At 37.5% G+C, this 15,423-nt stretch overlaps 6 protein-coding genes across 6 annotated transcripts in view; 1 reads left to right on the top strand and 5 right to left on the bottom strand.

The window, feature by feature from the left end:
- Window positions 1-3,841, top strand: part of slc4a5b (solute carrier family 4 member 5b) — a gene marked incomplete at its 3' end in the record, with an annotated part of 29,362 nt that extends 25,521 nt beyond the window's left edge. Inside the window, exons 18-23 of the mRNA XM_080046558.1 lie at window positions 156-334; window positions 917-989; window positions 1,073-1,141; window positions 2,410-2,583; window positions 3,002-3,166; window positions 3,833-3,841. Of these exons, the coding sequence (XP_079902684.1) occupies window positions 156-334; window positions 917-989; window positions 1,073-1,141; window positions 2,410-2,583; window positions 3,002-3,166; window positions 3,833-3,841 (669 nt within the window). The remainder of the gene's footprint in view (window positions 1-155; window positions 335-916; window positions 990-1,072; window positions 1,142-2,409; window positions 2,584-3,001; window positions 3,167-3,832) is intronic.
- A 4,963-nt stretch (window positions 3,842-8,804) lies between these two features.
- Window positions 8,805-9,038, bottom strand: LOC307264988 (ubiquitin; the record flags this gene model as incomplete). The annotated part of the gene is made up of 1 exon (XM_080046557.1): window positions 8,805-9,038. One exon carries the CDS (start codon window positions 9,036-9,038, stop codon window positions 8,805-8,807), a length of 234 nt encoding a protein of 77 aa, XP_079902683.1.
- A 240-nt stretch (window positions 9,039-9,278) lies between these two features.
- LOC307264987 (ubiquitin-like) lies at window positions 9,279-9,843 on the bottom strand (the record flags this gene model as incomplete). The annotated part of the gene is made up of 2 exons (XM_080046556.1): window positions 9,279-9,304; window positions 9,618-9,843. 2 exons carry the CDS (start codon window positions 9,841-9,843, stop codon window positions 9,279-9,281), a joined length of 252 nt encoding a protein of 83 aa, XP_079902682.1.
- Window positions 9,844-10,363: 520 nt separating this feature from the next.
- On the bottom strand, window positions 10,364-10,615 carry LOC307264985 (ubiquitin-like; the record flags this gene model as incomplete). Its single annotated transcript, XM_080046554.1, has 1 exon — window positions 10,364-10,615. The coding sequence occupies one exon, from the start codon at window positions 10,613-10,615 to the stop codon at window positions 10,364-10,366; it is 252 nt and encodes an 83-aa protein (XP_079902680.1).
- A 485-nt stretch (window positions 10,616-11,100) lies between these two features.
- On the bottom strand, window positions 11,101-11,358 carry LOC307264984 (ubiquitin-like; the record flags this gene model as incomplete). The annotated part of the gene is made up of 1 exon (XM_080046553.1): window positions 11,101-11,358. One exon carries the CDS (start codon window positions 11,356-11,358, stop codon window positions 11,101-11,103), a length of 258 nt encoding a protein of 85 aa, XP_079902679.1.
- A 597-nt stretch (window positions 11,359-11,955) lies between these two features.
- On the bottom strand, window positions 11,956-12,207 carry LOC307264983 (ubiquitin-like; the record flags this gene model as incomplete). The annotated part of the gene is made up of 1 exon (XM_080046552.1): window positions 11,956-12,207. The coding sequence occupies one exon, from the start codon at window positions 12,205-12,207 to the stop codon at window positions 11,956-11,958; it is 252 nt and encodes an 83-aa protein (XP_079902678.1).
- Between the last annotated feature and the right edge of the window lie 3,216 nt (window positions 12,208-15,423).

Here is a 15,423-nt window from a genome sequence, read left to right as displayed (position 1 = left end):
TTTCTGAGCAAATGTGTCATAAAAATTCTTGAATTTATACATTTTGTGAAAGAAAGGGAAATTCAAGTTTTTCAAGTGACCATATAAGACATTTCCCACTATTGTTCGGCCCTACAATCCCAGTTAAATTTGCTTTTCCCCGTCTCTGTCTGCAGAAAGGCTGTGGCTATCACCTGGACCTGTTCTGGGTGGGTGTGCTGATGGCTGTGTGTTCGTTCCTGGGTCTGCCCTGGTACGTGGCGGCCACAGTCATTTCCATCGCACACATCGACTCTCTGAAGATGGAGAGTGAGTCCAGCGCACCGGGGGAGCAGCCACAGTTCCTAGGAGTCAGGTGAGGGAGATACACAGAAAAAATATATTGTGAGAAGGTCATAGAAGGTATATTTAAGATTAATTTAACTCTAGAAAAAGAGCTATTAGAATAATCAATGAATTTTTTTATTGTGAAAATAGGATCCAGCATGTTAAACAAAAGGCTTTTCACCCAAAAAATATGCTGGGAGAAGGTCCTAGGAGTCAGGTGAGGGATATTATATACGAGGAAACTTTATTAGATATCTTGATGTTTTCTGATGAGAACTTGAAAAAAAAAGGAAATTTTGTTATATCATATTGTTGTAATGTATTATGTCATACAACAGGAATTATATCTCTTGTTTTATCTCAAAATATGGCCAATTAATAAATATATATCTTTCTTTTAAAAAAAAAGAAAAAAAGACTATACTGAGATTACTGACACCATCTAAAGTGAATATTTTTCCACTTAATTTATTTATTTTATTTTATTTTATTTAACTTTTATTTATACAGGTAATCTCATTGAGACACTGGGTCTCATTCTCAAGAAGGACCTGTTAACCTGGACATTAATGCATTTTTTAATATGTTTTGTTTTTATTTTATTTTACAGGGAGCAAAGGTTGACTGGAATTCTGGTGTTCGTTCTGACCGGACTGTCGATTTTCCTTGCTCCCATTCTACAGGTAAGATTGTAGAGGCATGAATAAGGAAGCATTTTAGACCTTTTTACTTCATCCTATAATGTTCTAATATGTTATTTCTTCAGTACATCCCGATGCCAGTGCTGTACGGGGTCTTCCTTTACATGGGAGTGGCTTCACTGAGCGGCATCCAGGTAACGTGACACACACTATGTACATGTATATAATGTTACTACAATAGAAATTCAGCCAGGCACAAGGCCGTTATTATAATATATATAGGGGAAGACATATCCTCTCCAATATTCAAATGTGCTCAAATTGCATATCATATAGAAATATTAAATATAGCCTAAATATACAAATATACCTATATTATTTGTTTTGCAACGCTACAACAGCAAGTTCTGCACCATCATCTGAAATATTAATTAATTAATGTATTTAAAACCATAACTAAACTTAACAAATTGCCACTATTATTATTATTATTATTATTATTATTATTATTATTATTATTATTATTATTATTATTATTATTATTATTATTATTATTATTATTATTATTATTATTATTATTATTATGTTGTAGCCTATACTGCATTATGATTCTATAATTCCTACCATTATAAAAGAGAAAAAAACAAAGAGAAAAAAGTTCATCCAATGTATTTGTATAAATTAGAGTGTTGGTAGGACATCTGTTTTTTTTAGATTTTTTTCTGTGGGACACCAAAGGAGATTTTGTAGTTTAATAAGACCATTTTCCATATTTCTCTCTCATAGTTCTGGGAGCTGTCTGTGTGTGTGTGTGTCTGTCTCTCTGTCTGTCTTTCTCTCTCTCTGTCTGTCTGTCTGTCTGTCTGTCTCTCTGTCTGTCTCTCTGTCTGTCTGTGTGTCTGTCTCTCTCTGTGTCTCTAACATTGTTTGTATTTCTCTATCATAGTTCGGGGAGCGTATGAAGTTGTACCTGATGCCGGCTAAGCACCAGTCTCTCTCACCAGTGTCTCTGTCTGTCTGTCTTTCTCTCTCTTTGTCTGTCTGTCTGTCTGTCTGTCTGTCTGTCTGTCTGTCTGTCTGTCTGTCTGTCTCTCTCTCTCTGTGTCTCTAACATTGTGTGTATTTCTCTATCATAGTTCTGGAAGCGTATGAAGTTGTACCTGATGCCGGCTAAGCACCAGTCTCTCTCACCAGTGTCTCTGTCTGTCTGTCTGTCTGTCTGTCTGTCTGTCTGTCTGTCTGTCTGTCTGTCTGTCTGTCTGTCTGTCTGTCTGTCTGTCTGTCTGTCTTTCTCTCTCTCTGTCTGTCTGTCTGTGTGTCTGTCCTGTCTGTCTCTCTGTCTGTCTGTGTGTCTGTCTCTCTCTCTGTCTGTCTGTCTGTCTGTCTGTCCTGTCTCTCTGTCTGTCTGTGTGTCTGTCTCTCTCTCTGTGTCTCTAACATTGTGTGTATTTCTCTGTCTCAGTTCTGGGAGCGTATGAAGTTGTACCTGATGCCGGCTAAGCACCAGCCAGACTTCTCGTTCCTGCGTCACGTTCCCCTGAGACGAGTTCATCTCTTCACTCTGGTGCAGATCGTCTGTCTGGCCGTTCTCTGGATCCTCAAGTCAACTTTCCTCGCCATTATCTTCCCCGTTATGGTGAGAGAAACAAAACAATGGTCTGGTTTTTGGTGAATTCTTTGAGAAAAAAATCATATTTCTGAAACAGTCTCATTTTACCTACTTGTGAGTAATGTTTGTGGTATTTAACTGATTCAAGATATCTAACATGCACAACATGTACTTAGGGAAAAACTGGTGGGAACCAGCTCAAATAAAATAAAATTCCAAATTTTCTACATTATAGTCTGAAAATGTATACATGGCTATATACATGGATCCAAACAATTTTTTTCCGCTATTATCTTCCCTGTTATGGTGGAAACTAACCTTCTGGCTTAATCTGGCATATTAACAGAAATATTTATTAATATGCCCTGTCCGTGTCAAATAAACAAATAAATATATATATTTTTTTGAAATAAATTAAATATGTGCCTGTGTCCACTGTTTACAGATCCTGGGTCTGATGGTGGTGCGTAAGCTGCTGGACCTGATGTTCTCGCAGCACGACCTGGCCTGGATGGACGACATCCTGCCCGACAAAGACCAGAAGAAGAAAGAGGACGGAGACAAGAAAAAGAAAGAGAAGAAGAACGCAGAGCCCGAGAGCGACGAGGAGGTGAGAGGGAAACACACATAGGAAGGAGCCATTTTGTTTTTTGGGGGATTTTCTATGGCTGTGTTGTAAACGGCCTAGTAACGTCCTCCCTCCTGCAGCCACTATTATTAAATGAGTTGTCATGACATAAAATCAATGATCCTTGACTAGACTAGACAAGGTCATCAATATGTTCCCTCAGGCTTCAGGGCTGGCCCTTTCATAATGCACATAATGTGCTTTCTTTGTATTTTTGTTAGAACGTTTAAAAAAAAATAATAATAATAATTACAACGCATGAAAAGCAGGTGAAATTCCCTTTTTTTCCTACTCTGAGGGAACATAGATACGCTCGCACTCAAAACTAGAGAAGGCAAGGGGGCGCCCTTAGCTCAGTTGGTAGGACGTCCCCCCCCATGAGCCTCGGCCAGCAGCGGACCCGGGTTCGATTCCAGCCCGTGGTCGTTCTCTGCATGTCACTCCCCTCTCTGCCCCATTTCAACTCTGTCTCTACACTAAAAAAAGAGTAGGCTAAACTGGCCAAGCTATCTGTGCTAAAACACAAACTCGATTTGAGGATTTGGAGAATTTTAGTATAGTATTTACTGTGCATTTTAACTCCATATGTTGAAGGTTTGTTCTTTCTGACTTATATAATACTGTATATTTCTCTTCTCTGTCCCACAGTGCTGCTGAAAAAGGCACTGTACAACATTTACTACATTTTACTGTCTGTCTATCCTCCTCTTAGTAAACCTGTCTGCTTCGCCCAGTTTATTAAAAGGTGCTACGAGGAACTTTTAAATATTTCTGAAACAGTCTAATTTTTCCCTCTGATGATCATAAATTACATGTAACAGCAAACGAGACCATCAGTGCAAAGAAAGCTGTTGTATACAGTTTTTCTTAATGCCTTTGTCATGGGTATACTATATACGCTCACCCAGGAACAACAGCTGGCTTGATCATAAAAACATTACTGCTTTTGTTTTCAAAGAGGGCGCTAGAATTAACACAAACTGAAAGTTCCTTGGAGCACCTTTTAAGCATGTTTGTGTCCCTTTAGCAGAATTGTGAGGACACACTGTATAAATAGGAAGAATCTAAATTTTAAGGCAACTGTCTTCACTAGATATTTGAGTTTTGAGGCTAAAACTAAAACTCTTAAGTTTGAAAGTAAGCCATCTACATTTTATTTCTTTATTTCTTTATTAAGGACAAATGCATTAAAAACATTGTTTCATATTATAAAAAGATAAAACAGATGCCACGCATACAGGTGTTAGTCGAAACTAATTTGCAACCCCTGTCCCTGATTAGGCATCTCCTAAAAAATTCACATGAATAAAAATACAGGGATCATACATAGTAGACATAAAACAAAAAACAAAAAAATAAAATAAAAACAAGGACAATGATTAATGTGTGTATGTGAGCGTGTGTCAATGTTCACAGGGTTTATTCAGTTTCAACCATTGTTTTACTTGTGAGTTAAAAACCTTGAGCTCTGTCAATGTTTTGATTTCTGTTGGTAGTGTATTCCACAGTTTAGTGCCTATTGCTACAAAGGATGATTGTCCGAATGTGGTTTTGCGTCTGGCTGTTCTACAATTTCCGCTGGTTGCACCCCTAGTACATTTGAGCCAACTAACTAAGTATGCCTCAAAACTAAAAAATCTAGTAATGACAGACAGTAACATTGACCATTTGAGTTTTCCAAACTTTTTAACTTTTACTATGGATGTTTTGGAGAAAAAGTCCAAAGATATAGTCAGCCTGTCCTGCATGCTACAGCTTTGTGTGTGTGTGTGTGTGTGTGTCTGCTTGCGTGTGTGTGTGTGTGCTTGCCTGTGTGTGTGTGTGTCCCTCAGCTCGATAACTCCACCCCTACAGTGAAGATCCCCATGGAGCCTGTCAGTGTCCCCGCATGTGTTAACCCCCCCACACAAAACCAAACCAACGATTGTGAGTAAAACAAACACACCTATCATTGTGTCTGTTTGTTTGATTAATGTTGGATGTTATTAATGAATGGAGTAGTTCTTTTTAGCTTTTTTTTTTTTTTTACAATACCTATTTTGATCTTAGAATTCAAAATGTTCTTTCATTGAAAACAAGGATACTTGGTCTAGAGTATTTGATTGAGTTTGTATGAAAATGAATGAATAATAAATAGATAATTTAATGACAAAAAAAGGAGTTAAATATAAAGATAATGGTCCAGAGCAAACCTCTAAAGATGAACTGTTAATCTTGTTGTGAAGATCTTTGTTAATTTGTTATCTGTGTGTGTGTGTGTGTGTGTGTGTGTGTGTGTGTGTGTGTGTGTGTGTGTGTGTGTGTGTGTGTGTGTGTGTGTGTGTGTGTGTGTGTGTGTGTGTGCGTGTGTGTGTGTGTGTGTGTGTGTGTGTGTGTGTGTGTGTTTCTCTTTGTGTGTCTTTACAGGAGATGAACCCATAACCACACACACAAACACAGGCTGGGACAACAACACTGTCGCCTTCCGAAAACCTAATTTAGCTTCAACATACAAACACACATTTTCTGTTCACTTCTTAACTGTATTTATATGTTAAGTATGTATGTTGAATGATGATTTTAGACATTTTCTTTGGATTGTTTTTACATCGTGTGGCTTGTACAGTAGATATGATAATTCAGTGCACTTGCATGGAAAGTACTGTGTACGCTGCAGTGCATACGGGCAGGAGAATGTCATTTAAATGTTCATATATATATTATATAAAGGTTAAACATACTTTAAGTCAGGGGTTTTCAAAGCTGACAATGTCGGACTCCTTTAGACAAAATCTTGTTAACTCCTTCCAGTTAGAGTTTGCATACGGGAAAAGCCTGTGTTTATGAACGCTACTAAATCATAGTTTACTTTGCTTCAATATGGTCACATTACCAATATTAATCTGACAGTCACATATAAATACATTACATGTAAAGGTGTGGTAAAAACACTACTGCTTTGGTCCAAAGGGGGGGGCGCAACAATCAAACTCAAAACTAACTTCCCATATTATCTTTACCTCCCACTCAGTTTGAAAACCTCTGCTTTAAGTGTGTCATTTAATTTAACATTAAAAACCAACTCCATTAGTTTTACTGATTTGTGTGTATTTGAAATATTGTAGATCCATATCTATCTATTATATTATTATAATCACTTTTCTTGCAGTTGGTAGTATGGTTTGAATGGTCACTCTGAATCTGTGATACACATGAATGAGATGCCAGCTTTGGTTTGAAAGATTCCAATTTTACTGTGTGCACCTGAATGCAACTTACACTGAAATGTATCTGTATCTGCTTTTTATTAACTAAGGGTGGAGTCAGTGATTCTGGAGTATGCTTGTCAAAATCATTCTTTGTGTTCCCATACCTGTTCGTACTGTGTGCACACTGAAAATAAATCCAGTGTTAATACACAGCCTAGACTCTGTAAACTGGTACATAAACAAAGCGGCCCACCATAGCTAGCAACATACCAGTTTACAGATCTTAGGCTGTGTATTTACACTGTTTTTTTCTTTTACAGCACACACACAGAACTCAAAGTTGGCAAATCATTGATATTCACTGATCTTGACGAAGTGATTTAAAAAAAAAAGTGTTCTCCAGAATCACTGAATCCACCAGTTTGTTACTGTGTGTGATTTGGCTTTTTCAACATCAAAATTGTCCAAAAAAAAGTCCACTCTTGGAATCACAAAATATTATTTTTTTCTGATGCCTGTTGTAAATATTTCTTTGTGTCCGTTATTCTTTAATCATCTTAAAGTTTTTGAAAGATGCATTATTGATATAACAGATAGTTAAGTTGTCTTATAAGCACAGTAGCACACATGGATTTGTTAATCAAAAAGATGTTGGGTGTTTCTTTAAGTGTGAAAATGTTATTGAACAAGAGCTGATACTGATAACTCATAATCTCCATATGTCAAGGTTTTAAATTCAATTTCTTTCTAAGAGGCTGTGTCTAATCTAGCATTCCTAAAGTCCTCTTTTACTCATAATTGAATTTTTATCAGATTTAAAAGGCAGTGTATTAAACCCCTCTGTATCGCTGTATAGACATAGCACTGAAATACTTTGAAATCTGTGCTTCCAGTAGTCAAGAGAACAAAGAATCAACCAAAATCTGTTTATAAAATACAAAAAAATATATATATATGCAAAACTTCTAACTGTTAGGATTAATGTTGACGATTTGTTTTTATGCATTCTCTTGTGACCTGTTCTGTGTATAAGACAACCTGCTGCTCATAACCAATTGCCCTGACTGGGATTAATAAAGTTGTTTGAATTGAAGGAGGGTGAAATGGATGTAAAGCTCTGAAAATGTAATAAACAGCATTTAAAATCTGTATGTTTTTTTGTCTTAACTTTGATTTACACAGTGGTAGATTTACTTTTGTACTCTAAACTTTAAGTAGACATTTGAACTAATGCCAAGCTACCTTCTACTCAACATCTCAGGGAAATATTGTATATTTTAAACTGCACTACATTTATCCGAGAGCTTTGGTTACTTTGCAATTAGTAATTTTTTTATCCTTCATAGTTTTAGTTGACAACATTTTAAATCAACTTTGTCAGAACGTTTTCTCTTTAAACTAAACAAATACAGTTGTATTAAGGCTAGTGATCACCGAGGGTATTAATCAATAAAAACAGCATTGTATTACTGGTAACTATAAACTCTCCACCACATCATGGTGCAGTATTAGTTTAGCTGGTCTCTGGTGACACCTAGTGGACAAACATTGTCTCAATTTGAACCACCAAGTTTAAGAGATTAAAGATGGTACATTTCAAACATTAGAATTCCAGTGAGATAAGGTTATTTCTATGGCAATAAAAAGTATTGAGCAAACCAGAATGTACTATTAAATAATAAAGTGGCCATGTGTTAGTGAGAAAACCATTTTATTGTATATGAACATTTTTAACAGCAGAATTTCTTAACGGCTCTGCTCTGAAGTCATAATAAAAAAACACAATGAACATTTTCAGGTCGCAACAAATCAACCATCCTGATAACTTGGTGAACTCTTAGCAAAGCTGGACTATTTTAAATAACAAAACGTGTCCAATTCTATCATATTAACATCATGTTTGAGTATTTTCTGTAACTAAAAAAAAAAAAAATTACTTCAAATGAACTTATAGCAGCCGAACACAGCATTTAAAATTAACTTAAGGTAAAACTTTCAAAAGCCAAAAAGCACAACATGAAAGCAAAAAGTCACTTAATGCTCAACCTTTACTGTAACTTTTTTTTGTAATAACCAAGAGTGTTTAACAGTGGAAGAAAAGGTAGCCGTACAGAAGCATCTTTAAAACTGTTTTTGAGCTGACAAGCTGTTTAAGTTACAAATGTGTCAAATCTATCATCTAAACATCAAATTTGAGTATTTTCTGTAAGTAAATGACCTTGAATTAAGTTGTGGAAGCCAAACAGCATTTAGAACATAAGTTAGATGAAGGCAAAAGTGGAAAACTATAAAAAGTCATGCAAGTAAAAAGTCAGTAACTGCTCAAACTTTATTGTAACTTAATTTTTTTTTGTTTAATAACTGACGCTGGATCCTAAAGAGCGCGTCAACAGTGGAACGGAAAAAATGGAGGCTGTATTGGAGCAGCCGATTCAGTTCCCACCTCTCAAACGCAGCACCAGATGCAGCGTGGACTCTTTCTGGATGTTGTAGTCGGAGAGGGTGCGGCCGTCCTCCAGCTGCTTCCCAGCAAAGATGAGCCTCTGCTGGTCTGGAGGGATCCCCTCTTTGTCCTGGATCTTTGCCTTCACGTTCTCTATGGTGTCACTGGGCTCCACCTCTAAGGTGATGGTCTTTCCAGTCAGCGTCTTCACAAAGATCTGCATACCTAGGAGGTAGAAATGTTTTTGTTTTACATTAGTATTTCCAGCAAACGCAAAACATTAGAGCATTTTAAACTTCATATTCTGCAGCAGTCTTGTCGTAGCCAGTGCGTGCGCAGGTTGACAAACATGGAGTCAGACAAGCAACATGATTAGCAAGTCAATGCTGAAGTGGTGGTGGAAGAAAAAGCAACATATTTAGGTACTGCGATGTTGAACAGAAAGAAGTGATGTGCAAAACTGTCAGTTAAAGTGGCCAAGTTGCACACCTGACAGCACAGAGAAAAGTCATGTGTGTGATGACCCAGGCAAGGTTAAGTAATTCTACAGTGCTACACTTGTCTTTTTACTGGAGAAATGCATTTATTTGAGTAAAATGTATTTAAATGTTTCAACTGTTAAGTTGTTTTAAGACAGTTGGCTTTTATTTTCAACGCAACTTAATATTTTTATGTTTTGAATTGTAAAACCATGCAGCACTAATGCCACCATGCCGAACAACTTTTCTGGAGGAACCCCTGAAAAAAAGTGTTTGAGCTGACAGTTGTCTACTAGAGTGATATATTTATAACCCGGTCCTACCTCCTCTGAGCCGGAGCACCAGATGCAGCGTGGACTCTTTCTGGATGTTGTAGTCGGAGAGGGTGCGGCCGTCCTCCAGCTGCTTCCCAGCAAAGATGAGCCTCTGCTGGTCTGGAGGGATCCCCTCTTTGTCCTGGATCTTTGCCTTCACGTTCTCTATGGTGTCACTGGGCTCCACCTCTAAGGTGATGGTCTTTCCAGTCAGCGTCTTCACAAAGATCTGCATTCCTGGAGGTGAAGAGAAGGTCACCACACATTTACGAATGAATTTTCAGAACATTTTACCCAATTTCCATAACCAAACTTAAGTAGCTTAAAGTGTGTTGGCCTGTTTATGGCTCAATAATGAGGCTGTGTGTGCTATATTTTTTGTTGGAAACCCATACATTATTAAACACGCATTTCCCAGGCATTCTTGTGGACAAGCAAACTGTTAGTTTGCCAACTTTTCTCACACTTTCAGAAACTGCCAGCATGCTCAATGTGTATCACGTGATACTAGTGAAGTTTAAACAATCACACTAGATGTTTAACCATAGTAATTCCAGGAACTGTTTCATATAATATTACACATGTTTAGATTGTTATGAACATATTTTAAACACTAGCAAAACTTTTATCCAATTCAGAACTTTTCCAAATCATTTGGTTGATTTCAAACATTTTCCAGGCTTTGAAAACAGTTTCAAATGTCATTACTTCTCCCGGAATATCATTTTCCCCTGGAGCCGACAGTCTAGTATGTACTAGTTACTGTATAAGCCGGTCCTACCTCCCCTGAGCCGCAGCACCAGATGCAGCGTGGACTCTTTCTGGATGTTGTAGTCGGAGAGGGTGCGGCCGTCCTCCAGCTGCTTCCCAGCAAAGATGAGCCTCTGCTGGTCTGGAGGGATCCCCTCTTTGTCCTGGATCTTTGCCTTCACGTTCTCTATGGTGTCACTGGGCTCCACCTCTAAGGTGATGGTCTTTCCAGTCAGCGTCTTCACAAAGATCTGCATTCCTACAGTTAGAGAGGTTTTTAAAACAGAATTTAGATATTTGTCTGAGCTTTGAAGACAATGATGGAAAATAAATGAAATGGAATTAAGTTAATCCTATTGTTAGGGACAATTTCACATCCACAAGACAAGATGGACTCTAAGCCAAACTTTGGACTCTTGTATTGCACCATGATAATGCTGCACTTACATGGAATCTGGCAAACTGGTTCTCATTGAAGTGGATGAGAGAAAACAGTTGCATTTTATTTTGGCAGCAGATAATACTGACGACACCGTTTAAGGTTTATTTTACATCGGACTACCCGACGGAACTTTCAGATGTTACGAGCCTTCTCAAATGCATCATGAAACTAGATGTTTTCTTACACAAACACACATTAGTCTTTGTTTAACCGTCAATACTTTTATGAGTGAACAAACAGACCTTTTTTTTAGTTTGCAAAAAACAAATATATATGGTCTTAGAATCGTTTATGTACTTGTTATCCAATAAATAAATGATCGCTGGTCCTACCTCCCCTGAGCCGCAGCACCAGATGCAGCGTGGACTCTTTCTGGATGTTGTAGTCGGAGAGGGTGCGGCCGTCCTCCAGCTGCTTCCCAGCAAAGATGAGCCTCTGCTGGTCTGGAGGGATCCCCTCTTTGTCCTGGATCTTTGCCTTCACGTTCTCTATGGTGTCACTGGGCTCCACCTCTAAGGTGATGGTCTTTCCAGTCAGCGTCTTCACAAAGATCTGCATTCCTAAAAATAGGGAGATTTATTTTGATTTACGTAGAATATATACAGCAAAGACAACATTAGAGGTTTAGACTTGATATTCTGCAGCAGTCTTGCATTAATCAGTGTGTTTTCACAAAGCCTGCAAACTGGTGGTGAAAATGCATGCTCTGGGGATATTTTGGATTCAGGTATGGTGGTGTTGAACGGAAAGAAATGCTGTGAGAAACTGTCAAAGTTCAAGTCACTACGTCGTGTCAACATGACAAGTCCAATTAATGAGTGAAGGCCCAAGCAAGTTCTAAGTAAATTTACAGTGCCAAACTACCACCGTCTTTGCACTTGGAAAATGCATTGATTTTCCAGGGGACATTTTTTTCAAAATACTAAGCTATTAAAAAGAGTTGTCTTTTATATTTTCAATGCTACTTTATATTTTTGTTTGGCATTAAGAAGTACACATTTCAAAAAACAATAATCTCTGTATTTTACTTGAAAACCTAGAAAGTGCAATATTGTCCATCATAAAACGCAATCGCACAATTTCACCAAAACCAGGAAGGAACACAAGTTGTTTTTCAAAAATTCTCCCTGGGCCTGACAGATTAGTATGTACTTGTTATTGTATACATCCATAGTGCTTACCTCCCCTGAGCCGCAGCACCAGATGCAGCGTGGACTCTTTCTGGATGTTGTAGTCGGAGAGGGTGCGGCCGTCCTCCAGCTGCTTCCCAGCAAAGATGAGCCTCTGCTGGTCTGGAGGGATCCCCTCTTTGTCCTGGATCTTTGCCTTCACATTCTCTATGGTGTCACTGGGCTCCACCTCTAAGGTGATGGTCTTTCCAGTCAGCGTCTTCACAAAGATCTGCATCTTGCCACTGTTGAGAAAATGAAATTTCTCAATTTAGGTTAACATATTTACATTGACACCCATTTAGACCATAAGTAGTGCTAGGTATCCTATTTAAACAAGATAACATTACACATTTGATTATGGAAAAAAATAAAATAACATTTTTAAGCTCCGACCTTGGCTTTTTTTTTTTAACATATAAACCTTAAATTGTCTGAAATTAAAATGTGACGCTGGCCAGCCATATCTTTTTGTATGATGATTTATGCTGTGAATGTTTATCCCGGATTATTCCCATGATAAATGTCCAACATTGAATATCGTTAGAATTGTACAACCCTAAATAAATACAACTACTCTAGATAGAGATACACATGAAGTAGAATTAAGTCAACTTTAAGACATGTTACTGTCACTATTGTAATTTTAACAAATAGTTCGTTAATTTCGAGTGAATGTTCTGATTACTGACAACTACTTTCAGCTGCGTCACACCGGTAGTCAGCCTACAAACATTGGTATTGATATCATGACCCAGTTATTTGGTTTAACCGTTAACAGACGTTGGTTTCAACTCGGTTACAGCCATTTCCCCCCTTACGCTTCGTGAAAAAAACACAACAGACGCAGTTTTATGTCGTACTTTGCCAGAAGAACCACGAATATGTCTAGTCATTTCCAGCTCGCTAGCTAAACTGACAGCTAAGCAAGCTAACCGAGATATCGTTGCTAGGGTAACCGAATGCCGGTGAATGGAAGCTAACCGACGAGTATTGTTAGCTACCGAAAAAGCTCACGTAACTGGTGATTTATTCGTTACAGACGGCTAAATTAAGATCAATTCGACACATTTAACCATAAACATTGAAAAGGGTTAGCCTAGGAAAGGTCCTCACAATCTAAAACGGTAGAAAAGTACTTACATTTATTTTTTTCCAGCCGTTGATAATTTCGCGCTCTTCAGGATCCGGTCAGTTAGTTCTATGCGAACAAAGAGCAGCAAAGCGGTATTTATAGACAACAGGTGTAGTATCCTTCCGCCGACCCGACCGGTGGAACTATATAACATATAATTATCTAAATAAACAACATCGTACAATATTTTTTCAAAGATTTAAACTAAAAAGCATCCTAGGTAGAGACACAATGTTGTTTATTTATTTATTTTTATTGGGAGGAGGGTGGTGTTGTATATCAGAGTGAAAAATGAGAATTTACAATCTGCGCGGATGTAGATATGACATACAATATGATGTAAAGCCTATGCCTTGGACAACCAGAAGTAATAACATAAAATAAAAGTATAATCGTTTTTATATAGGCTATTATATAAATATTATAATTGTTGCTGTTCTTATGACTTTTATTTTTTTTTAAATACATCATATATAGCCATATCTATTATTTCTGTTGTTCATAGGCTTCCTAAATGAACTTATAGACTTTGCCAACCCTGTGACCTTTTTTTCCAGCACCATAGTCATGTCTAAAATAGGCTACAGTGAAAATAATTTATACATTTTCTTAGCAGGAGGAGACCTATCCAGTATATATTTTAGTTAGACCTTGACATTTAGGCATAAACCCTGGTGCCAGCATTCATTACTATTCCATCATTATTAAAACACTGTCTGTGGAACTAATCACTATAATATTACCAGGCTTTTGGTATATAGGCCTAGGGGGAGCACATTTCCTCTTTCCTGCGGTGCCACCATTTTTAAAAACGAGCTGCTTGGCATTTTAATATTCATCCCTAAAGGGAAAAGCAATATTTTTCTAAATGTCAGCTTCAATTTAAGGCTTTTCGGAGAGCCACATTTTAACACTTGCATTATTAAAATATGCGTATTCAAAGTTATATATGGGCCAACTAACTTTTTTTATGAGCTTTGCTTAAATGAGAAATTCTGGATATTTTTTTAACCTCAAAGTATTTAAAAAAAACATTTGAGAAGGATAGATGGATAGATAGATAGATAGATAGATAGATAGATAGATAGATAGATAGATAGATAGATAGATAGATAGATAGATAGATAGATAGATAGATAGATAGATAGATAGATAGATAGATAGATAGATAGATAGATAGATAGATAGATAGATAGATAGATAGATAGATAGATGGATGGATGGATGGATGGATGGATGGATGGATGGATGGATGGATGGATGGATGGATGGATGGATGGATGGATGGATGGATGGATGGATGGATGGATGGATGGATGGATGGATGGATGGATGGATGGATGGATGGATGGATGGATATAGATAGATAGATAGATAGATAGATAGATAGATAGATAGATAGATAGATAGATAGATAGATAGATAGATAGATAGATAGATAGATAGATAGATAGATAGATAGATAGATAGATAGATAGATAGATAGATAGATTGTGCTTGTGTATGTGAGCTATTCCTGCTGCTGCCTGTAACCACTGTCTGTGTGCCAGTGAAATCAATGAGCCAGACTATAATGGGCTAATACACGCCTCACAGTTTCAAAACATCTCCATTAGAGCAATTACCAGTTACCACCTCTTATAGGTCCACGGTAACACTGTGGGAAAGATGCACGGACAAATATAATCAACAATGCTTCCATTACATCTCCACAAAAGATTATTACGACAATGCTTCAGGAAAAAAAAGATGAATAATGGATAATAGAGCCAGCTAATGGCTTAAAGCTATAGTGCGTATCTTTTTCATATAAATTAATTTCCGTTACATTCAGGCCATCACCAAACGAGTTGACACAAAGGTTGATTAAGCCTATCAGCTCCACAAAACTCTCCCTGTATTTCTCAGTACGGCAGCATTTACAAACTGATGCAGGAGCTCAGAAAAATCCCAAGAAGAGCCCAAGGATTGTTTCAGTTGTTGATTCTACTGCTAAGAAAAAAACCTGGACGTACAGCAAAAGTTATGAAAATCCATGTGCCATCACTGAAGGCTCTACCTCATGTAGATAACACCGACAGTGTTGTTGTAATTACTCAGAAATTCCTCATGGGGGCAACATAAGTTATGCACTATAGCTTTAATTGAGACATTAATGTAACATTCTTCTAGCTGTGTGAATGCCTTCGGTCCATTACACCTGTGTGGGTGTATAGCAGCACTCACACACATACACACACACACACACACACACACACACACACACACACACACACACACACACACACACACACACACACACACACACACACACACACA

Source organism: Ammodytes marinus (genome assembly GCF_949987685.1).
Source record: "Ammodytes marinus genome assembly, chromosome: 18".
NCBI classification, from domain to species: domain Eukaryota; kingdom Metazoa; phylum Chordata; class Actinopteri; order Uranoscopiformes; family Ammodytidae; genus Ammodytes; species Ammodytes marinus.
The sequence above is the reverse complement of the archived record's forward strand: the minus strand, read 5'-3'. Positions and strand labels throughout refer to the sequence as shown.